Source organism: Lipomyces japonicus (genome assembly GCF_038497905.1).
Source record: "Lipomyces japonicus strain CBS 7319 unplaced genomic scaffold V1514scaffold_30, whole genome shotgun sequence".
NCBI lineage: Eukaryota > Fungi > Ascomycota > Lipomycetes > Lipomycetales > Lipomycetaceae > Lipomyces > Lipomyces japonicus.
In genome coordinates, this window is record NW_027117842.1 from 59,532 (window position 1) to 81,694 (window position 22,163).

Sequence of the window (22,163 nt, forward strand, 5' to 3'; positions counted from 1 at the left end):
GTTTCGGTCAGTTCGTTCTGAAGAACGTGATGCCGGTGTCTCGGTAGGGTAACACACTTTATTTGTTTTGCCCTCAGCGCAATCACGATAACCGCAAATATCGTCGTCATATGGGACCGAACCAGACGAGAATTGATTTTTTATATGGCACAAGCTAATTCTCAAGTGCCTGGCGAGCACAATTCAGTGACCACAGTAGCAGGCTTTGATAGTGACGAGCAACAAGATAGCCGAACCGACTTGTCGAATCTGAATATTGGGCGGCATGAACATGATAATGTACGGATATTTTGTTTGGATACGTTTGAATTGACATGCTAATTATATATCTATATCCGTATTTTTTTAGGACATTGTTGACGTAGAAGAGGCAGCACCGGATTGGGGGAACAACGTTCCAGTATCGAGCAATTCGAATGCACTAGGCGGGTATTCGTTAGCTGGCGATGATATATTTGATAGCGCGGTTGCTTGGGGCGGAGAATCTGCGCCCACTGGTTTAAACAATAGTAGTACCTTTGATCAATCCGATATTGAAGAAGGATGGCAAACCGGAGAGTCAAATCACAGTGACCAGCAACAGCAGCAAGAACAACAACGGCAACAACGGGAGCAGGACGAAGATGATGAGCATGATATTACAAATGTGAACAATAATGAAGGACTTCCTGCAGAAGTCAAACAAGACGTTTTCGACTCCGATGGTTCAAATCCTGGTTTAGCCCCGGACACGGTTACGGAGCATTCAATTGAAGACGACCGGCTTCCCACTGGTATTGCCGAACTTGCAATTGATCGGCAGTTTCCAATGACAGTCCCCGAATCGACGTCGGCCCGGGACTTGAAGCCACTGAGCTCAGACGACCCATGGCAGCCATACGTGTCTCCCAATAACCACAATATATTTAACAACCAGTCGACTAGGTCACCATTGCATGAAGAGGCCAAGTTTTGGTCAGGACCGACCGTGCCTTCCATCCACTCAATTTCATCTACTCCATCTATTAATACTCCAGCTCGGACTCCAGTTGAGTTGTTTGAAGACCCATTGTCAGCCAGTGTTGATGATTCTTTTATTTCATCACGACCGCCAAATGTTCAAAATTCGCAGCACCATTATGATCAACAACAACAACAGCAACAAAAAGTAATTCAAAAGCGGGAGTCATCGCAAAATAAATCGGTTGTCAGGCCAATTTTAGAGCAGGTTTCTAGTTCTTCAAAGAAGAATGTTTCCTTGCAATCCAAATTCAAAGGCCCATCTTTGGCCGACAGCGTGTTTAAAGTGAAAGCGATTTCGTGGACGGATGCTAACGATCAACCACGCACGTCAGCGATCGTACTTCAAAACGAGAACGGACCATGTCCGCTTTTGGCATTGGTTAACACGTTAATACTTTCTACTCCTTCAAATAAATCAACCCAATTATCCAGGATATCTACAAGTCGAAAGGACATTTCTGCTGAACATTTGCTGGAATTATTAGCCGACCTTTTGCTGGAAAGTGATGGCCCACAAAACGATGTGGCCAAGGTTTTATCGCTTTTGCCCGGCTTGCATACCGGCTTAAATATTAACCCCCGATTTGATGGTACATTTGAAGAGTCACAAGAACTGGCATTGTTTAGAGTGTTTGATGTCGATATCGTGCACGGATGGTTGTCCGACCCTGCAAATAGGTATTTCCATCAAGCCTTAGAAAAAGCATCATCATATGAAGGATCTCAGGCAATCCTGATTGAATCGGCCGAAATCTCATCAAAATTGCAAGCTGGCAAGTCATTAACTGGTGATGAAATCGAAACACTTGAAACCGGTAGGTTGGTTGAGCATTTTCTTTTTGAGACTGCCACTCAGTTAACTGCAACCGGATTAAAATTTTTATCCGAACTTTTGTCGCCTGGTTCGTTTGCAGTGTTGTTCCGAAATGATCATTTTGCAACCATATACATGCATCCAGAATCGGGTCAGATTTTTATGCTGGTGACAGATGCAGGTTTACTCGATCATGAAAATGTGGTGTGGGAGACGGTTAGTGACGTTGACGGTGCTCGGAGCGAATTTTTCAATGGAGATTTCGTTCCTTCTGAATTTGAATCGCCACGAAATGCATTGTCTAAAGGTTTAACCAAAAATGACACGACCGGTTCCAGCGGCGTGGCAGAAACTGGAGCTGCTGGTACAAACCCGGGTGCAAGCCATGATAGTGATTATTTGTTGGCAGTTGAACTGCAAATGAATGCGGATCGCGAATTAGCAGAAGAGCAACAGCGGATTCATGATCGTGAAGTTCAACAGATTGCAGAACGAGAACGAGAAGTACAATCTCGTCGGGCGGCAGCTACGTTATCTGGAAGGGCACCACCGCCTCGCGGTACCGCACCGAGAAGGCAGTCTGGTAAATCAACATCAAGATTTGAAAACCAGCATGGACGTGAAGTCCAAGGTTCATCGAACCGATCGGAAACCACATCGTCTTCGAAAAAGAAAAGTTCAAACTCCAAAGATAAAGATAAAGATGAAAAATGTATTGTCATGTAAAAATCAACACATTTTCTATTTTTTTTTTTTTTGGTTGCATTTACGTTACATTGTTTGGTTTAAAAGGTTTAACAGCTAGGGAGGTTATAGTAATTTAGCATTTTCCACAAAATTGCATGAATAGAAAACTTTTTTTTTAAATTTTTTTTAAATCTATTCGAACTCCAGACCGCCTTTAATGACTCCAATCATTGCACTGGTTTGCAAATTTTCTGATCCACCGGTTGATAATCTGTATTCAATATCAGCCAATCCCGAGATCCAAGTCGCTCTCGTTTTCGGCTTAACCTCTAATCGTTCAATTTCTTCATTAATCGCAGTTAAAATGTCTGCCAATGCTAATCCATTCGATTGCTTGACCCTGCGCACGGTTTTTAAAGCCGTGACCCATTCCTCAGCCATGATCGTGTTTAATATGCTTCTTATATCCGCCGGTCTCGGGTTACCCACGCATTCGTAAACGTCTTCCTCTGAAATCGGCCTGCGATTAGGATCATTGACTTCGAGTGCAACGTGGCATGCCTGAAGCACGTTTAGGGCCCGGCGCATGTCGCCCTTGGACAGGGTCAGTAACGCGTTAAACGCGTCATCGGATATCAACACGTTCTCCTGTTCAATCACGACCGTCAATCGCTTGCGTATTGAATTTTCTGGAATCGGAGAAAACCTGAACCTCGTACACCGTGACTGCACGGCCGGCGTGAGTTTGTGAATGTAATTAGCAAGAATGCAGAATCGGGTATGTGTGGTGTATTTTTCCATGACTAATAACATATTAGCTGAAATTTTTTAAAGTTCCTTAAATTCATTTTCAAAAAAATTCACTTACTTCTTCGAAGTGCATTCTGAGCTGCGTTTGTCATGGCATCAGCTTCGTCGAGGATAATTAATTTGAACCCTTTCGTGAACATTTGCCTGGTAGATGCGAACGTTTTTATTTGATCTCGCACGACATCAATTCCTCGCTCATCTGAAGCATTTAATTCAAGCACCATATTTCGATAGTTTTTGCCGTAAATCTGTTTGGCTATTGCTAGAATGGTTGAGGTCTTGCCGGTGCCAGGCGGACCATAAAATAACAAATGTGGCACCTTATTCGAAGTAATGAAAGTTCGGACTGAATACAAATAAATTTCAAAATATGAATACTGTTCGATGCATCCTTAAATTTAAAAAAAAAAAAACTTACTGGTTGTTATAATGGTCTCATGGCCAGCGACATCGTCTAACGAACTAGGACGATACTTTTCTACCCTGAATTCCAAGTTAGTTATTGCCTGAACGCAGTTTGCAAATTCTCATGCGGACCATACCATGGCAGGTTATCATCAAGCGCGTCTCTTGCAGGCAACCGCACCTCCTTGCCCTTACCATGGGCCTCTACTGGAGGATCATCAACGATCATCTCAGTGTCCGACATTTTATCAGATCTGGGTGTTTTCTTTTACTGGACAAACCGTATACGTTTTGCGCGTTATAAAATGGTTGAACGCGACGCGCATTGAAAATTCTGTGATTTACTGGTCACGGTATTGTGATCCACTCACAATTTGGTTTTCCCGGGCCCGTCTCGGAACCAAGATAATATGCAAGCGTATAACCAACTACGTTCAAGAAAAATTAGTTTCTTCTTTTAGTCCATATTTAATTGATTGGACGTTACATAGTTGTAATCATGGGTCTTAATATTTTAAGAAGATATACCGCGTCAGTGGCTAAAAGGGTAGCAACTGAATTGCATCTAAGCTCATCATCGATCCGGCATTATCGATCTACCGCTTACATGTTGTCTGACATCAATAAGGCAGCAGAAAATGAAAATGAGAAACAAAACAAGACAATCAATATTGAATTTAAAATTGAGCCATTACCTCGTCCCGGTGAGCCAATTGAAAACAAACGGGCACGGTTGCTTTATCAAAGTCGGAAACGCGGAATTCTGGAGACCGATCTTTTGCTGAGCCGGTTCGCAAAGACGTACCTGGCAACGATGACGGCCGAACAATTGGAAGATTACGATCGGTTTTTGGATGAATATGATTGGGATATATATTACTGGGTTACGGATAATCCGCGAAGCCCGGTGCCGGAGAAATGGAAGGGGCATGAGATCTTGCGCAAGATCCAGGAACAAGTCGCTGAGCAGGAGAAAACAACGTTGCGAATGCCTGATTTGTAGCATAAATGAGTTGTGTTTTGTTGATTTTTCTTGTACATAGATATACATGCAATGTTTTGGTTGGTGGTGTTGTAGCACAAAATAATAAAATGATCAAATACGGAGGGTGTTTTAACAAATTACGATTTGGTTCTTCTAAAAGTATGTACAGTATTAAAAATTCATTATAACTCCTGATCACTGAGACTCAACAAACGTATTCGATCGTTTCTTCCTGACTGATCTTGAATATTGATGCATCGTGCTTCTCCAATTTTTATCGCATTTTTTTACTCCTCGCTAATCTTGGCAAGGATTTCATGATCCCTAAACAAAATATAGTCCTATTCACCATTGCCAATTAACAAATTGCTAAAACCTAAAATGTGATGAAAGAGAAAAAACATACCTCGTCGCCAACCTTGATGGAGCTTCCACCGAAAGGAGGGATCAACACCTTGTCACCAGCCTTAACGCCAGGAACAACACGGGTTCCGTTGCCATCAATAGCACCGGGGCCAACAGCAAGAACCTTGGCTTCACTAAGCTTCTCGACGTTCTTCTCCGGGATATAAAGACCGGAAGCAGTCTTGGCCTCGGCCTTGATTCTCTGCACGAGAATTCTGTCCAAGAGCGGAACGATGGAGCGAATATTCTTGATTGTGGTAGCCTACACCATGGTCAGTCAGACAGGTTTACTGCACTTCATCGAGCCCCGACAATAAACATTTACTTACCATTGATAAGGTTTTTCTTTCTTTTTTTTTTCTTCCTTTTTAATCGAAGGAAGTATTCAAGGCGTGTTTGCTATAGGTTTAAAAGAGAAAAACCGGCCGGGGAAGTTTGCGGGCAAAATTTATGAAGCTTGTGGGCTCCTTATGTGAATGCTGACTGATCAGGCCGGCGAAAGGAACTTTCTGGACGTGCCACAAGAAACGCGCTGCAACAAGTGTCATCGACGGGATCACGTGAATCTTTTGGCCCTGACCACAGATTAAGAACGCATTTATTTATATGGCTTGCAATCTGCTCACGATCACCTTGTTTGCGACACAGATTGCACCCGAAACATTTCTATAACAACACCAAAGCATAGCGAAAAAATAATGAGATTACGAAGCTTATCACAGCCGGTACTTCAGATATATTCCGTGCTGGCTGCTGTGCTGGTAGTGCTGGCTTGCATCGTGAGGCCAGCGAATGGCCTTCGCCTCGTGGTCAACGCGCAGCTACCTGGCTCGGTCGCGCCAAGATGCATTCGCAACTTCGTTCAAAAGGAACAATTAGTTGTGGTTAATGTAAAGACTAATGGCTCAAAAGGTGATGGTCAAGTTTTAAGTTTTTCGGTAAGTGGTGTTGTCGGGACTGATCTGTGGGAAACTATATTGATTCTGGTAATATTAGATTGTGGATTCGGTCGGCAATGAATACGGAAGGCCAAAGGTATGTTGCATGTTAAGTAATTTTGGCGTGTATTTGTGATCTGACATGATTGGTCTCTATTGAAGGATGTTGTTGGTGAATCTAGAATTGCATTTACGGCTCACAACAATGCCGCGTTTGACGTGTGTTTTGAAAACATTCAACAGAATGGTAAGTTTATCTAAGCTATATATATATATATGTACGGTCGCAACTGACTATATGGTTGTTTTTTTTTGTTTTAGTTAACAATTACGGATTGTCAAGAGAGATCGATCTCGATGTTGACATTGGTGCCGACGCGCGTGACTGGAACGCTGTTGGCCAGGCTGAAAAATTGAAGCCACTAGAAGTTGAACTTCGACGGATTGAGGAATCGATTGATGAAATTGTTTCTCAGATGGAATATCTTCATGGCAGGGAGATCAAGTTAAGGGATACCAACGAATCCACTAACGACCGGGTTAAATATTTTGCGGTCGGCACGCTTTTCTCACTTCTTGCATTGAGTATTTGGCAGATTACATATCTAAGGCAATACTTTCGATCTAAGCATTTGATATAAAGATTTTTTTTTTTTTTTTTTTTGTTTTTCCCGGGTTTAATTGTATTTTTATAAAACACTTTAGCTATATCTTGCGCCATGGGGTCATACTACTGAGTGATGTATATAAAGCATAAATGATTTAATGCAAACTTGTTTGTGTTCTCTATTTTGCATGTAATTATGCTTGCCAATTTATGTAGGCAGCCTGTGACTAGAATATTTCTGGTTGCAGTATATAATTTCTGAAGTACTGGATGATTCGCGCCCAATTCATAAATTATCAATCAATCGAGACTAAAAGGATTGATCTTGATTTCAAGGAGACCAATTAAGACTACTCACTGATATAATATAACTTTTTTTATTTAATATTTTTTCTCCTCAGTTATACAACATACAATAGCTGGGAATCGTCATGGCGGTTGACAGTGCGGGGTTGCCAGCGGATGCTGAACTCGCACTTCGTGAAACAGCAGATTCATCAATCGACGTCAGGGATTGGCCATTAATTGAGTTAGAAAACGTGTCAATATTTGCTTCTGGAACGAAGACACTTGTTGATGTTACGAATCATGACAATGAGGATTTTGTTGATTCATTTACGGTCGAGGGAGAAGTAGGCATGATCCTTTCTCCGCAACGTGCGTCACTCTAGATTTCTTTTTTTTTTTTTTTTCCTTCTAAATTTTTTTATTTTTTAAACTAAAATTTAAACAGACCGTCAGGAAGATATCGTGGGTCGCAAGATATCAGTTTATAATATTAAAACTGTTGTTTTCAATGAAGAATCATCGTATAAAATCGACAGCAAGGATCTCAATTTGTTCATAAATTTTAAGGTGCTAGGTGAAACCGCATGGTATTCGATATCAAGTCCGAGCGAAGAATACAAGCAAATTTTTGGTGAGATCATGGAAAAAATTACTTTATGGGGTAATAAAAAAAAAGAACAATTAACCATGATGAAGAAAATGTTAACATTTTTAACCATAGATTGGATGGTTCAGCAAACGGATGATGTCTCAATTTACAATCCAGATAGGCAAAACGGTGATTTATTTGATATACTTTCTGAACATGTAAGCATTTATTTATAATCTTGGTCAATTTTTTTTTTTTTTTTTAGACTAATGTGCGATTGGTAGCATCGAACTGAGTTTAAAACTGTGCTTTTTGACGCATTATTATTTAAGTACCACAGGTTTATAATATCTCAACTTTTACGAAGTGATAGATGGGCAGGTCACCCATTACTGACTGCGTTTATAACCAGTCCATTGTATGGACCTGTAGTGGCAGACTTGTCCTTAAAAGCTGGAAGTTCGTCAATACTGTTTAATAATAGTGGTAGTAGCAATCATGATGAAGAGTCAGAGGGCCATTTCAAACGCAAACTGGAAGAAATTGAAAATGATGAGGATATTCAAGTGAAGGAAGTAGCAAAGAAGGCAAAACATGAACCAGAATTTCATTCCACAATCACTGGCATCTTGTCACAAGCTGGTGATGATTTGGACGACAGCATTCAACTTGCGGCTCATGTTTTAATTCTTTCTGGGCCTCGACGACCTGAACTAAGTCTTGATTCGCCACATTTTTTGCTCAACGTTAAGCAATTTTTGCATAACGAACTGTTCATGACAGATGACACGTGGAAGTACGTGTTGACCGACCGCAACGTGCGAACAGGGTTCCTGCAAACGATTGATTCACATTTGCAATTGATCCGGTCAAGTTATGACATGATTTCGGACAAGGAAGATTACAAATTATATGAATCATACGCAGACGGGTTAAAGAAACTATTTGAATCTCAGGAATATGTTAAACTTCAAGATGATATTATAATTACGAACGAGACTGAGCAGCCATTAGATGCAAATCGACGAAGGTCTCAAAAGTCAGTGTCTGGACTTCGACCGTTTGGAACTGCGATCAAATCTGGTGCAGGTTTGACAGCTTTATATCAAGAATTAGATTCGGATGATGATGATGAAAAAAAGGACAGTGATTACAACGAATCCGAGACCGAAATTAAGGTTGACAGAAAGCAGGATAACAAAGATGTCTTGTCATTAAAAGAATCAGCAGACGATGCCATGTTTGCTGCCATCGCCATGGGCATCCAACGCAGGCTATCGAACGCGTTTAGACTGGGACATGTTTCAGACGACGTGCTAACCGCATTGCCTCGCAGAAAATGGAGATGCCCATCCGATGGTTGCCAATTGGAGATATTGAACGCAAACTCGGTCGAAGGCAGGGAGTGTATCGAAAAGCATTACGAAGCTCACGTGCAACAATCGTTGGAAGCAATGGAAACGTTAAAATCAGTTGGCGGCGGCAAGCATGTTGATAATTTATTGGCCAGGATTGATGACTTGGCCGAGCTTTGGTCAAAAGAACAAGAGGCTTTAAGTGTTTAAAAATTTTTTTTTTTTGGTTTTGATTTTAATCAATGTTTGTTTTGAAGTTGGAAAAGGAGTAGGCGCGTTTTATTATTTTGATATTTTATAACTTATTTTATGTATAACTTGTGTATAGCATTGTGATCCTTTCGTGACCACAAATTTAAGGTTGAATAGTTGATGAAAGATGTTCAATCACTGTCAATGAATTGACACTAATTACAGGATATAAATAAAAAAATAACGACTTTGAGCTTGTGTCATAAGGCCATAAATAAAATTAAATCAAAAAAAAATACCGTAAAACTCCACAAAAAATGCTTACAAAAACTTTATGCGATACCCCATAATCCATCATTTTTGATTTCAAAATTAACTTTTGAACTGGGTGCATATGGCGAAAACACAACCTCTAACGACCTCTTGCCATCATCTTGTCGTTTAAGAACTATTCGTTGATTAATACAATTCGTCCAGATATTCCCTAAGGTAGGGACCTTATGACCGGTACCGCCACCGTCGCTGTTGTCTTGGTCAATCCAATCCCATCCAGAACAAAACCTGGTTTGATAATCAAGTGATAACACGTCTTGGTCGATTGGTAATTGACTCCCGGTGGGGAATTCGCCAGTTTCGTCTCCGAATATTTCTTCAAACGGGATTACTGGATTTACGGACACCAATTGCCTTGACTGACTTGATCGTTGCTGGTCATCTTGAGATCTGTAACCACCATCACCACCGTTAGTACCATGATGATTATCATTATTAGCTCTGGCGAATTGATCGCGAACTTGATTGGCAATAACAACAGCCAGTTTAAAATCCGCAGCCAAATTTCGTAACAATTCTGCGTGTTGAACTAATTCATTGCCTCGCTTGGAAAGTCCAGCCGATCCTCGGTTTCCATGCTCGGCCCTGTAATGACTGGCGATACTGTCAATCACGATTAAGCCAATCCGTCGTTGATGAACCAAAACTGGGAGCTGATATTTGATTACATGATCTTGAACTTCAAGATCACCACATGTGATGCAAAGCACGTTTTCTAACTTGACCTGACTAGCAGCAACATTGTCATGCCGTGATTTAACCGCCATTGATAATTGCGACAGTCGTCGGGTTTCAAGCCCGGACTCGGTTGAAATGTATACTGCCGGCCGACCTAGGCCGCCGTGTATGGACGGCAATTGCACGCAAAGACAGAGTTGCATCAGCAAATGTGACTTGCCAGTGCTGCTCTCGCCAGCAATTTCGGTGATGCAACCGATCGGAAATCCTCCACCTAACGCGTCATCAATCAGTGCATCGCCTGATGTAATACGAAACGATGACGTAGCAAGATCACAGAGGTCAGTGACACTTTTCGGATTGCCTGTAGGAATTACGGTCTTGTACAAAATGTCAAGAAACCGGGTCACGTCGACCACTTCACGACCGGTCCGCTTGGCAATGGCTCCTGCGGACAATGAAAGCAAGTCTGCAGTGGTGAGATTGCATGATTCAAACGACGCAAGCAACGATTGAGTTAATGGATTGTAAGGAAAATTAGAAAACAACAGCACAATGTCGGACATTGGGTTTTAAACCAACCAAATAACAATAAAAGAATATAATCAAGTATTTACACGTGTTTCCTACTAAACCAAAAAAAAAAAAAAATACCAATTATAATAAAATTCGTTGCGAACTCGTTTAATTTAGTGCGCCAGTAATTAAACCCAAACTGGGCGGGAAACTAAACCGTTTCAGGCCTGAGCCATCAGCTCGTGATTGATAACTCCGTTGCAGCCAACGAAGACCGGACGACATGAGCAGGCTAGAGGCCGCATGTATTTAAATTTCTTGTTGTCAATTCAATAATTATATATTTTTTTCAATCACATCATACCTTGCATTATTTATGAATTAAGCAAAATCTCATGGACCAGCTGTCATCCGAGCAAGCACGGATCACCACGAATTGGGCACAGTATCAACGAGAAATCTATGGCGCGTTAAGACCACCCCAATTCTCGACCGATCCGCAAGTTTGGGAACAGCAGGCTGCCAAAAAACTTGCCGGCAACAAGTTTTGGTACATTGCGGGCAGTGCCAACCAAGGATTGACTGATCGGGCAAATCGAGAGGCGTTTGCCAGGTACCGGCTTATACCGCGAATGCTAGCTGGCGCAAGCAGCCCTCGTGATTTGTCGATTGAGTTGTTTGGCAAGAAATTTCCGTCTCCGCTGCTTGCTGCACCGATTGGCGTGCAAAGTATTGCGCATGCCAGTGGCGAGCTCGGCAGTGCCGTTGCAGTTGCCAGATTAAACATCCCGTTTGTGCTGTCGACTGCTAGCAACACTAACCTGGAAGATATTGCAGACGCACACGAGCGTGCTTCTGTTGACAGTGCTGCCGTGTCCACATCGTCATTGAACGGGTTTGCCAAGCCGGAAAGATGGTTTCAATTATACTGGCCCAAGGACGACGAAGTCACAATATCATTACTCAAGCGAGCACAGGAATCTGGATTTACCACATTGGTCATCACGCTAGACACGTTCACGTTAGGGTTCAGACCAGCCGATCTTGATCGAGCTTACTTGCCGTTTGTTTGGGGTGAGGGCTGTGCTATTGGATTTAACGACCCGGTGTTTAATTCAATATATGTCAAGTTTCAAGCCAGTGGCCCTCAATTATCATTACCGGACAAGTTTAAACTGCTACTTCAACGATCACGAGGAAATATTGGTCTTTTTGTTTGGATTCTTTGCAATCACCGCAAAGTTTTCAAATCGTTGGCTTGGATCAGTCAAGCGTTTTCGGGGATCAATCGAACATGGCAAGATTTAGAATTGATCAAAAACCACTGGCACGGGCCTATTGTTCTGAAGGGTATCCAAAGCGTGCAAGATGCCAGGCTGGCAGTCGAACACGGAATTGACGGCATCGTCGTGTCAAACCATGGCGGCAGACAAGTGGACGGCGCGGTAGCGTCGCTTAACGCGCTTGCAAACATAACCGCGGACGATACGGTAAAGCAATCGAACATGACGATCTTGTTTGATTCTGGAATCAGAACCGGGTCTGACGTTGTCAAGGCACTCGCGTTAGGTGCCAACGCGGTACTGATCGGCAGGCCCTACATGTACGGCCTGGCATTAGGTGGCGAACAAGGCGTGCAGCATGTTTTTAAAAGCTTGCTGGCTGAAGTGGATATTACGATGGGAAACATTGGCAAGTCCAACATTGCAGAACTCACTAGAGATATTTTGGACATTGAAAAATCGAACAATGCTTGAAAATGTTTTTTAAAAAATGTATAGCTAGTTAAATATAAAACATATATTCCCTCCTAACGCCATATATCTTTCCTCATACGCAGGAGACACAATAGAAAGACATTATCAAATTTTTTTTTAATTTCCCACCTCTTTCTACTTTAAAAAATGGAATTCGCATTGTAACAAAAAAAAAATTCTTTTCAAGACATGCGCCGTCGTTTGGAATAATGATCTATGCCATCATCAAAATCCAAAAATTCACCAACGTCAAAATTCGAAGACGGTAATCGATTGTCATCCGGGGTGGTTGCGTTCGTCGCTATATTCGATGACGGGTAACTACTATTTTGAGATGCATTATTGTTATTGTTATTATTATTAATTCGACCATTGCTGGGATTGTGATTGTCACTGTAATCGACCAAGTTGCGGGTCAGCCAATCCTGCACTGAATCCAGCGACTGGCCTTGCAAATCTAATTCCCTAGTCAAGTCATCGATAGATCGCTCGTTGTCAGCAAGACGGGATGCATCCAGATTGTTATTATTGTTATTATTGTTGTTGGAAGAGATTAGCCCGTTAATCAGTCGGCGACTGGCTTCCGTAATGTCAGCTGGTTCTTGCCTGGTTCTTGCCGATGACGACGACAACGACGATGTTGCAGCTGCAGTTAGTGGTGTCGGCTGTGATGGTTGACTGAGAAGTTCAGGAGGGAAATAAGGACGTGGCGCGTTAGCGTTGGTAGACGCACCGTCGAACTGGATCATGTCAAGAAAATCAGGACTATCAAAAGTGCTGAGTTGTGGACTATTTGAAAACACGCTGTTAGCAACCGGTGACGCTTTGGCCAATATAGGCGACAAGTCACTAGCTGTAGTAGAATTAATCGAGCCCCGCGATTTTAACGATGGGGTGGCGGTCAAGACCGGACTGGTAATGTTGGCTACCGGACCTGCCGAAGAAGATGCTGACGGAGGATCAGGAGCCAACTCATGAATTGGAGATCGTTCTGCCGAATCACGAAGCAAAAATCGCGGCCGCTGTGGTGCCGGTGACCCGACGGCGGTCAAACCATCAGTGGAACCCAAAATCTTGGACGGATTGCCATATACGGACGCCAAAAACCGCAAGATTTTTTCCAACGTGGCAGAAAAATTTTGATGTCGTTCTCGGGTCTGATATGATTCTCGCCAAAGTAATTCATTATCATGCTTAATGCGCTTAAGATCTTCAGAAATTGACTGCTGTGAATGACGAATGACTTCTAACTCTTCAATAACCTGATGAATATCTGGCTCTTCCTCCTCATCTGAACCTTTGGAACCTCGATTCCTAACTATATTGTCCAACAGATCTTCACGACCTTTAATGAAGTTTGGTGATTTGAACTGCCACGTTTCTTCTCCGGAATGCATGGCGCCGGCCGTGACATCCTGAACCTTATGCCATCCGTACATGTTGAGCTGCCGCACAAAAGATGAAAAGTTGGAATGCTTGAAATATTTAGGCAGTACAGTTTTCTCAAACTGTTCCCTGCCGACGACCTGAAAGCTAAGACCGTCCGGCATCCACTGGATATGAGCAGCATTCTTTGAATCGTTCACCATTGTCCACAGCTTCAAAACAAACGCTGGCTTGGCCTTTGGTGCCGGCGTGATTGCCTTGCGTGATTTTGAATTTGATTTCCGAGTCGACGTTGATGCCGAGGAGGGGGACGCGGACGCAGTGATCCCATGGCTGTGATGATGATGTTGCAGATGGGCTGGGGCGGTGATGGATCCAGGCACGGTTGCGGACGCAGTTATTGCAGGCCGCTGCTTGAACGCCTGCTGCGCTGCCATGGCTGAAGATGACGTGTTTGGTGCTGGCGGCAATGAGAGTGATAGTGGTAGTGGAGGCGTGGCGGTGGTGTTGCTTGAAGCGTTGCTGATGGCCGACGGTTGCGCTCCCTTCAGCAGGGCCGCATTCACGGCGTCTGGTCCGGCCGTGATGACTTTCCTTGCTGATTCCGCGTGAGTTGGAATCACGCGAGACGGACAGGGGAGCAAATAAGCTGGTTTCTAACTTTGCCTAAGGCACGCTTCGTTACAAAAGTTGGATAATGATGATTGTATATTGATTTGAGTTGAGTTACGCTGTATAATAAGTGGCGTCCCGAGAAAGTTTTCTCTCTGCGTATGTGTCGAAGCAACGCGACAATTAGTGCACAGCCGGCAAGTGAGCGGCCGCGATTGATGCGGGAATGAGCTGCACCACATGTCGCTGGCTATTAAAAAACCGTAGATGGCCCGATGAATAATTTTTTGATTGATATTTTATTTGCCACGTCAATAACCATTGCCATCCTGAGCTGCCGGTGTTGACGAGGCCTCAGTGAACGTGATGAGAAACGTAGCTGACTAATGAGCGAGGTGCAAACTCTATTTCGAATTAGTCGGGTTGGGACTTTTAAATTACTTTTTTCTTGTTCGCTATACGTCGTCCAAGTCGTGGTGACGTGAACCGACCATGTCATCGTTATCGGAGCAGCAATTGTCTCGGATCGTATGTCGTGATATTATTTGGCCATGAATATCATGCTAATTTACATTTGATAGCAAGAAAACCGGCAAAAGGCCAGGGAAAGACTGGCACAGCGTGCAGAGGCAAAAGCTCGAGACGCAACGAACCAGGCAGCAGCAGCAGCAGCAACGTCGACGACGCCATCACAAGGCTCTGCTGAGGCAAATAAAAATTTTCGAGATGCGACCAAAAAGAGACCGTACGATGATATTCGTCCGGCAAAGAAGTTCACAAACTATATTGAATATGGTATTATCGTCATTTTAATCACTATTAATTGATTTCATTGTAATAACGTTCAATAGATTTTTCCAAAATAAAGGATAGCAAGGGAGGATTTGTGCAACTGGAAGATAGCGATCTTCCTTCAGGAATGACTCTTGAAGAATGGAAGAAAAAAAATCAGAAGTTTGTTATTGAGCCAGGTGCGTACCGTGCAGGATATGCAGATGTTGACTCTGTTGGCTAACCCTGATTTAGAACGAGCCATTAACCCAGCATATAATCCAAAATGTTTTGAATGTGGAAGTTTTGAAATTGATTTTGAAATTTACAAGGTTTTTAAGTGCCGCGTGTGCAAGTCATGCAAAAAGAAGATTCCTGACAAGTATTCACTTCTTACCAAGACCGAATGCCGCGAAGATTATCTACTTACGGATCGTGAGTGAATAATAAAAAAAAATGAAACGTGTAATGATAAAAATGACTAACCCGACGTTTGCTCTCTAGCTGAACTGCGTGATGCCGAAGAGTTGCCGCATATTGAACGACCAAACCCTCACAAGACTACGTACAACAACATGATGCTTTACTTGCGATATCAAGTTGAAGAGTTTGCGTTTAAAAAATGGGAAAGCCCGGAAGGTCTTGATGCAGAGTTTGAACGACGGGTGGCTATGAAAAAGGAGAAAAAAGATAAAAAATTCGCACAAAAGCTGAAAGAGATGAGGAAAAAGACTCGCACGGAAACATGGAATAAACGACTAGATCGGGTTGACCATCAGCATGAATGGAGCGACCAAGTGGAGATTCCAGGCAAGGGAATTGCCGTGCGCAAGTGCGTTGATTGCGGCCTGGAGACTGAAGAAATTGTATTTTAGAATTTAAGCACGGCGTATTGGAGTTGTTGGTTGTTGTTTTTATATATACAAGCAATTAAAAATGACTGATATCCGTCCGACCTTGCATGGTCCTTTGCTGTATTCGCGTTGGGTGCAAACGCGTGTTTGTTTACTACCCGTTGCCACAGCAACTGTACTACCCTCAAACACCCCCTTCGCACTTTCTCTTTTTTCGCGTTTTTGTACACAACAAAATCAAAAAACTTCCATCCACGATCGACTCCTCTTTTTTCCATCATCATCAATCCAGGAGGAAGTAATATTTGAAAAGAAATATTTTGTTTGATTGTTCATCACTATGAGAGAAGTTATTAGTATTAACGGTATGTATTGGGTTGTGAGTAGACAGCATAGTTTTATTGTTGTTTACCACCATCTGTTTTTTTTTTAGGTTATTGTTCGTCGGTTTACTAACAATTTTGAATAGTCGGCCAAGGTAAATTTTTTATGGATTGGTTTGAATAATTTACTCGCACAATGAATTACTAATGGTTCGATTTCAGCTGGATGCCAGATCGGTAATGCATCATGGGAGGTGCGTAGCAACTGTTTCATTGCCACGACCAAGCCACGGTTCTAACCTCTTTTTTTTAGTTGTACTGTCTTGAACACGGTATTCAGGTATAGGATGATAGTTTTGGAATTTTTTAGGGTTTTTTTTTGATTACTGACGTGGTATTTAGCCTGATGGATACCTCACCGCGGAGAAGCAAAGCGGTCCAAGAGACGAAGGCTTTAGCACTTTCTTTTCGGAGACCAGTAAGTAAATTGAAAAATTTATATTTGACGTGACATTAAATATTCTTTTTTTTTTTTTTACTTTAGGCAGTGGCAAATATGTGCCCCGTACCATTTACGTTGATCTTGAACCTAACGTGATTGACGAGGTTCGCACTGGTACCTACCGCAATCTGTTCCATCCTGAACAGCTCATTTCAGGCAAGGAAGATGCTGCTAACAACTGTAAGTGATATCATGGAAAAAGATAATTTGTATTATAAACTAATACGGCTTAAAAGACGCTCGTGGTCATTACACTGTGGGAAAGGAATTGATCGATCAGGTTGTTGACCGAGTTCGCCGTGCGGCCGATTCTTGTGATGGTTTGCAAGGATTTTTGTTCACTCACTCGTTTGGTGGCGGTACTGGTTCTGGATTCGGTGCTCTTCTTCTTGAACGCCTTTCTCAAGATTATGGAAAGAAGTCCAAGCTTGAATTTGCAGTCTACCCTGCTCCTCAAGTTTCCACGTATGTGAATATATATATAGAAAAGAAGAGAAAATTACTGTTGGAGGTTATGCTAACTGGGGAGTTTCTAGGTCTGTTGTTGAGCCATACAACTCAGTTCTTACTACTCATACCACTCTTGAACACTCTGACTGTACGTTCATGGTTGATAATGAGGCAATTTACGATATTTGCCGTCGCAATTTGGACATTGCCCGCCCAAGTTACGAGAATTTGAATCGATTGATCGCGCAAGTGATATCATCAATCACAGCGTCACTCCGATTTGATGGCTCGCTCAATGTTGATTTGAACGAGTTCCAGACCAATCTTGTGCCATACCCAAGAATTCACTTCCCGCTGGTTACATACGCGCCAGTTATTTCGGCAGCAAAGGCATATCACGAGGCAAACTCAATCGCCGAGATCACGAACGCCTGTTTTGAACCTAACAATCAGATGGTTAAATGCGATCCTCGCAATGGCAAGTACATGGCGACCTGCCTGCTTTACCGAGGTGACATTGTGACCAAGGACGTCCAGGCTGCGGTTGCATCAATCAAGGCCAAGAAGACGATTCAATTTGTCGAATGGTGCCCGACCGGTTTCAAGATTGGCATTTGCTACCAGCCGCCTCAACTCGTGCCCGGTGGTGACTTGGCCAAGGTTAACCGTGCCGTGTGCTTGTTGTCCAACACGTAAGTTTTTTTTTTTTTTTTTTGACGTGCATTTAATTAACTTTAATTTTTTGTAGTACTGCTATTGCTGAAGCTTGGAGTCGACTTGATCATAAGTTCGATCTGATGTATTCCAAGCGTGCGTTCGTGCATTGGTATGTTGGTGAAGGCATGGAAGAAGGTGAATTTTCAGAAGCTCGTGAAGATCTTGCCGCGTTGGAACGTGATTACGAAGAAGTTGGTGCTGATTCAACTTATGACGGTGAAGAAGAAGAAGAAGGCGAATATTAAAAAACAAGAAAACCACAAGAAAAACAAAATAAAAAAACAGAGAAAGGATAATTTAGTTAATGACCAATTTGCAAATGTTGTTTGGAAAGCAATAGTTTTCTGCGAACTTGCGATATCGGAATTTTCTTTTTCTTTTCTTTTCTTTTCTGTTCTTTTTTTTTTTCTTTCTAGTTTATTCATCATTGTCTGTCGACACAATTTTTTCTTACGTTTTTTTATGTAACATTATATCAAATGCGCGTTATAATTGTATTGTTAACGTGCATGTCTTTTGCTTTGCGTGTTTTTTTTTTTTTTTGTTAAACTTTTTTATATTTGTGCAAACCTATGTATTGGCTTTTTTATATACATGATGTGAATTTCATTGTTGTTTTAAGTTTTAAATATATCCCATAATTTTTGTTTGAAAAACATTTTTTTTGCAATATAGTTATGATAAAATACAATGTTGACGCCATGCAAAAAAAAAAAAATTAATGTTGTTTGCTAAAACTTATTTTGCTTGTTGTTTACGTTTCAGATTATTATTTGCCGTTGTCGTTGTTGCAGTTGATGGGGTGGAATCATCGTCCAGGCCAGCAAAATAGCCAAGGTGAGGAACCTTGGAACCTAACAACACACCCATTGCATGCCGCCTCGATCGGACTTGAACATTAGCCACGTGATCATGCAAGCTGATGCCGTGTTGATCAGCATCATCATCATGATCATGATCATGCCTGGCTAGCAACTTGTTAGAATACCATCGGCCCAGGATCTCGGGAATGCCGACCTGGACTTCATCATCGGCATGGTTCGTCATGCGCCAGCGCGCATGATCGGCCAGCACGCGGCGCGGCACGTTGCGAACTTGCACTGCCGGCGGCACGTTACTGATTGCAAACACGTCGCCAATGATAGACAAGGCCATATGATGCGTGCCGTCATTGTCGGCGGGTTCGACCAAAATTTTATCAATCACGAGAAGTTCATATGATGCAGACGACGACGAAGGCGGCGGCGGCGGAGTGGTCGTGATTGTGGCCAAGGCCACTTTTTCAGGCCGAATGCGCACCGCTTCGCCCTTGAAAAATTTTTCTGCGCCGAGGAAACAGATGGAGTATTCGATGCCGTCGTCAGTGCGGCCAATCATGTCAGCCACGGACCAAGACTCGGTCAATCGTTTCACAACCGCCGCAGCCGTAGCCGTAGCCGTAGCCGTAGCCGTAGCCGTCGTGCTGGTCGTGCTGGTCGTGCTGGTCGTGCTGGTCGTGGCAGCCTGGCGCACATGAAGAGGCAGGGACAGCCAGGGCCGAATGTCATCTTCGCGCACGCCGCCGACAAGCCGGTATTGATGCAACGCAATGATCACGTAATTTTCATTTTCCCGGTCATGTTGTTGTTGTGGCGACACGACCTCGTCATCGTCGTCGTAATCGTCATACAGCCACGGCCTGCCGACCACAAGCGCCGGCTCGTACGTTTGTTTTGATGATGATGATGATGATGATGATGATGATAACCACCATACGACTTCACCTTGACGATACCATGCGGCGCCAATCTTTGCATCTTCTTCTCGTTCGTATTTGGCAATTTCGGCCTTGGCTGTTGGCGAAAGTTGACTGTCATTTTTAAAAATGCCGCCAGCGGTTATGATTTTAAATTGTGGTTGCTGTGGTTGTTGTGATTGTTGGGGTTGTGATGATGATGATTGAATAAGTTGCAAACCAGGCATGCCACTTGGCCGGCGAGGCTTTTGTGACTGCCATTGCAAAACCAATTGATCTTGAGAATTGCCGCCACGCAATTGCGTGCTGCAACGAGCGCACTTGCAATTTCGCCAATCGTGATCGAAATCAGTCAACAGCCAAGCCAGGTGAGGCGCGAATTCAGCTGGTGAACGAAACTTGCGACCGGTTGGATGGCCAAACAAATATCCGTCAATCCTTGCTGGTCCTTGTGATGATGATGTTGATGATAATGATGATGAAGATGATGCTGTTGCTGTTGCTGTTGGTGTGGATGGTGTGGATGGTGTGGATGGTGTGGATGAAGATGCTAATGACTGATGCTGACTGTTGGGCTTGAACGAGCGGCGGTTGAATAATGCGTAATTCTTTGGCAACTTTTCCAGCACAACTTTCGCGCCTGCCTGTTCGGCAGCGGCCAGGACTTGATAAATCGAGTGTCTGTTTTTTATAGCATTTGTGTCATGATTGGCAGTGATCAAGTCAATGGCAATCTTGATTGATTTTGTAATGTAATTATTATACGCTGTTTCACCTTCATTAACCAATTCGTAATAATCATAACTGCCATGACCATGGCCGTTATTGTCGTCGTGATCGACTTGCTTGATTAATGCTGATCCGGAAGGATATGACGTGGTCACGCCATCGGAATAATCAACCGAAATGACAAACAAATTTGAACTTGACGATACCGAGGAAGATGACAATAAGGATGACGTGGGTGGTTGCATAGGGAAAACGTGCGACCAAAAGTTTTTTGAATCGGTTGGGTGCAACGGAGTTGTGTCGTTGCTGACGTGAAGGATGTTGCTGCTGTCAGCCATGACTCAGCGGCAAGCGCAAGTTGAGTTCAGTTATAACGGGTATGGCAGTTGGAGGTAATTAAGAAAACTAGGTTGGTATTATCAAACTGGAGAGTTATTATTATTATCACCATCATCATTTATTACATACATTATCGTAATTTTTTTAAAAAAACAAAAAAAAAAAGTGATTAAAAATCAGTAACGCGACCGTTAAACGCATAATCGCCATGCCGTAACGGATCTTGCTTCGGCCCGCCAATCTCGCCGGTCTAATATTTAAAAAAAAAAAAAAAATTAGTTTTTGAACATAACATGTGCACGGACATTATCGTGGCGATGGGGATTGAACAACTTTACCTTCGGGTTCACGTCGCCTTCGAATTCAGCGATCGTGCGGCCCCTGAAATCAGGATGATACTGTTGTTGAGGATTCACGCCAGACGACGCCGGTGCGGATGATGATGATGATTCAGCTTGTCGTTGCAATTCTTCAAATTCTTGCTGCTGCTCGGCAGGCAGCCTCGGCGGTGCCGGCCGTGCCTGCGTCAGTGGCAGCCGTGCTGAGGACGACATGCGGGTGGCAATCCTGATCATCGCGCCTGATCCTGTACGGATTGGCATGACAACTCGCGGCCTGGTCATGATTGCATGACCTGGTAATGTAGCCGGCATGCTGTATACAATATGTGTGATTATATTTTTATTGACGCTACTAGTTATATAATATTAAGTAGTGAATAGTTAATAGAAGGACAAAACCCCTCTTACTAAGCAACAATATCATTCGCCAACTTCATTTTTCTCTTTCTGTTCTTTTAGCACAGCAGATTCCTATCTGGCCCATTTCTTCAAATGTCCCGAGAACACGTCCGAATTTTCCAAATGTCGACGAAGGCTGGCCTAAAGGTCCGCAAGCTCATCCAGACGTCGTCCCAACTTCTGATACGTGCATCTCGGCCGGCACACCGTGTCATTCAACTTTAACACGTGATACCGCTGTGTCACGTGCCAATAATCAAAGGTGAAGCTGATGATGATTAAATTCCCACGTAATCAAGGCACAAGGCACACGAATCACGACCGCGTGCGCGTGTTTGTCGGATTCCCAGTTTAGCTTTTAAGGTACCATGACTTGCAATACACGTTGGTAGGGTACCGTACCTCGGTCCGTGACTCGCTCGCACTTGCAAAAAAAAAAAACTTTTTTTTCTCTCTTCTTGCTAATTAAAGCTTTATAGTTTGCCCAAAAGGGGTTTGGTTAAATTAAATAAAATAAAATATAAAAAATATAAAAAAAAAAAAAAAAAAAAAAAAAAAGCGAGCCATACTGTTTATAGTAATAGGTGCCAACCGGTATGCAAACGTGCATGCATTTACATTCCAACCGCAACGGGACCAGTTAA

At 42.9% G+C, this 22,163-nt stretch overlaps 13 protein-coding genes across 13 annotated transcripts; 7 read left to right on the plus strand and 6 right to left on the minus strand.

Annotated features, from left to right (window-relative positions):
- The first annotated feature begins 10 nt into the window (after positions 1–10).
- Positions 11–2,682, plus strand: V1514DRAFT_309126 (uncharacterized protein). The gene is made up of 2 exons (XM_066925740.1): positions 11–279; positions 350–2,682. The coding sequence occupies exons 1-2, from the start codon at positions 145–147 to the stop codon at positions 2,540–2,542; spliced, it is 2,328 nt and encodes a 775-aa protein (XP_066782347.1). The 5' UTR covers positions 11–144; the 3' UTR covers positions 2,543–2,682.
- On the minus strand, positions 2,596–4,011 carry V1514DRAFT_333733 (P-loop containing nucleoside triphosphate hydrolase protein). The gene is made up of 4 exons (XM_066928095.1): positions 3,856–4,011; positions 3,732–3,796; positions 3,372–3,659; positions 2,596–3,306 (listed from the first exon to the last, which is right to left on the minus strand). Exons 1-4 carry the CDS (start codon positions 3,960–3,962, stop codon positions 2,696–2,698), a joined length of 1,071 nt encoding a protein of 356 aa, XP_066782348.1. The 5' UTR covers positions 3,963–4,011; the 3' UTR covers positions 2,596–2,695.
- A 36-nt stretch (positions 4,012–4,047) lies between these two features.
- On the plus strand, positions 4,048–4,829 carry V1514DRAFT_333735 (Flavinator of succinate dehydrogenase). Its single transcript, XM_066928096.1, has one exon. The coding sequence runs from the start codon at positions 4,218–4,220 to the stop codon at positions 4,719–4,721; it is 504 nt and encodes a 167-aa protein (XP_066782349.1). The 5' UTR covers positions 4,048–4,217; the 3' UTR covers positions 4,722–4,829.
- V1514DRAFT_333738 (chaperonin 10-like protein) lies at positions 4,822–5,534 on the minus strand. Its single transcript, XM_066928097.1, has 3 exons — positions 5,438–5,534; positions 5,110–5,370; positions 4,822–5,044 (listed from the first exon to the last, which is right to left on the minus strand). The coding sequence occupies exons 1-3, from the start codon at positions 5,438–5,440 to the stop codon at positions 4,991–4,993; spliced, it is 318 nt and encodes a 105-aa protein (XP_066782350.1). The 5' UTR covers positions 5,441–5,534; the 3' UTR covers positions 4,822–4,990.
- Positions 5,535–5,733: 199 nt separating this feature from the next.
- Positions 5,734–6,835, plus strand: V1514DRAFT_333742 (emp24/gp25L/p24 family/GOLD-domain-containing protein). Its single transcript, XM_066928098.1, has 4 exons — positions 5,734–6,046; positions 6,105–6,143; positions 6,209–6,293; positions 6,368–6,835. The coding sequence occupies exons 1-4, from the start codon at positions 5,807–5,809 to the stop codon at positions 6,685–6,687; spliced, it is 684 nt and encodes a 227-aa protein (XP_066782351.1). The 5' UTR covers positions 5,734–5,806; the 3' UTR covers positions 6,688–6,835.
- A 19-nt stretch (positions 6,836–6,854) lies between these two features.
- Positions 6,855–9,363, plus strand: V1514DRAFT_333743 (uncharacterized protein). The gene is made up of 4 exons (XM_066928099.1): positions 6,855–7,310; positions 7,387–7,602; positions 7,663–7,748; positions 7,815–9,363. The coding sequence occupies exons 1-4, from the start codon at positions 7,085–7,087 to the stop codon at positions 9,093–9,095; spliced, it is 1,809 nt and encodes a 602-aa protein (XP_066782352.1). The 5' UTR covers positions 6,855–7,084; the 3' UTR covers positions 9,096–9,363.
- V1514DRAFT_333744 (P-loop containing nucleoside triphosphate hydrolase protein) lies at positions 9,171–10,796 on the minus strand. Its single transcript, XM_066928100.1, has one exon. The coding sequence runs from the start codon at positions 10,652–10,654 to the stop codon at positions 9,410–9,412; it is 1,245 nt and encodes a 414-aa protein (XP_066782353.1). The 5' UTR covers positions 10,655–10,796; the 3' UTR covers positions 9,171–9,409.
- Positions 10,790–12,418, plus strand: V1514DRAFT_333745 (FMN-dependent dehydrogenase). Its single transcript, XM_066928101.1, has one exon. The coding sequence runs from the start codon at positions 11,000–11,002 to the stop codon at positions 12,359–12,361; it is 1,362 nt and encodes a 453-aa protein (XP_066782354.1). The 5' UTR covers positions 10,790–10,999; the 3' UTR covers positions 12,362–12,418.
- V1514DRAFT_333746 (uncharacterized protein) lies at positions 12,367–14,553 on the minus strand. The gene has a single exon (XM_066928102.1). It carries the CDS (start codon positions 14,182–14,184, stop codon positions 12,544–12,546), a length of 1,641 nt encoding a protein of 546 aa, XP_066782355.1. The 5' UTR covers positions 14,185–14,553; the 3' UTR covers positions 12,367–12,543.
- Positions 14,554–14,632: 79 nt separating this feature from the next.
- On the plus strand, positions 14,633–16,085 carry V1514DRAFT_309151 (XPA protein C-terminus-domain-containing protein). Its single transcript, XM_066925741.1, has 5 exons — positions 14,633–14,887; positions 14,941–15,154; positions 15,211–15,330; positions 15,386–15,565; positions 15,635–16,085. The coding sequence occupies exons 1-5, from the start codon at positions 14,852–14,854 to the stop codon at positions 16,003–16,005; spliced, it is 921 nt and encodes a 306-aa protein (XP_066782356.1). The 5' UTR covers positions 14,633–14,851; the 3' UTR covers positions 16,006–16,085.
- Positions 16,086–16,216: 131 nt separating this feature from the next.
- V1514DRAFT_333759 (Tubulin/FtsZ, GTPase domain-containing protein) lies at positions 16,217–18,632 on the plus strand. Its single transcript, XM_066928103.1, has 9 exons — positions 16,217–16,349; positions 16,454–16,462; positions 16,530–16,561; positions 16,621–16,647; positions 16,710–16,785; positions 16,852–16,989; positions 17,046–17,274; positions 17,346–17,951; positions 18,008–18,632. Exons 1-9 carry the CDS (start codon positions 16,325–16,327, stop codon positions 18,219–18,221), a joined length of 1,356 nt encoding a protein of 451 aa, XP_066782357.1. The 5' UTR covers positions 16,217–16,324; the 3' UTR covers positions 18,222–18,632.
- V1514DRAFT_333760 (uncharacterized protein) lies at positions 18,527–20,309 on the minus strand. Its single transcript, XM_066928104.1, has one exon. It carries the CDS (start codon positions 19,936–19,938, stop codon positions 18,715–18,717), a length of 1,224 nt encoding a protein of 407 aa, XP_066782358.1. The 5' UTR covers positions 19,939–20,309; the 3' UTR covers positions 18,527–18,714.
- Positions 20,310–20,853: 544 nt separating this feature from the next.
- On the minus strand, positions 20,854–21,492 carry V1514DRAFT_333761 (uncharacterized protein). Its single transcript, XM_066928105.1, has 2 exons — positions 21,118–21,492; positions 20,854–21,029 (listed from the first exon to the last, which is right to left on the minus strand). Exons 1-2 carry the CDS (start codon positions 21,430–21,432, stop codon positions 20,949–20,951), a joined length of 396 nt encoding a protein of 131 aa, XP_066782359.1. The 5' UTR covers positions 21,433–21,492; the 3' UTR covers positions 20,854–20,948.
- Between the last annotated feature and the right edge of the window lie 671 nt (positions 21,493–22,163).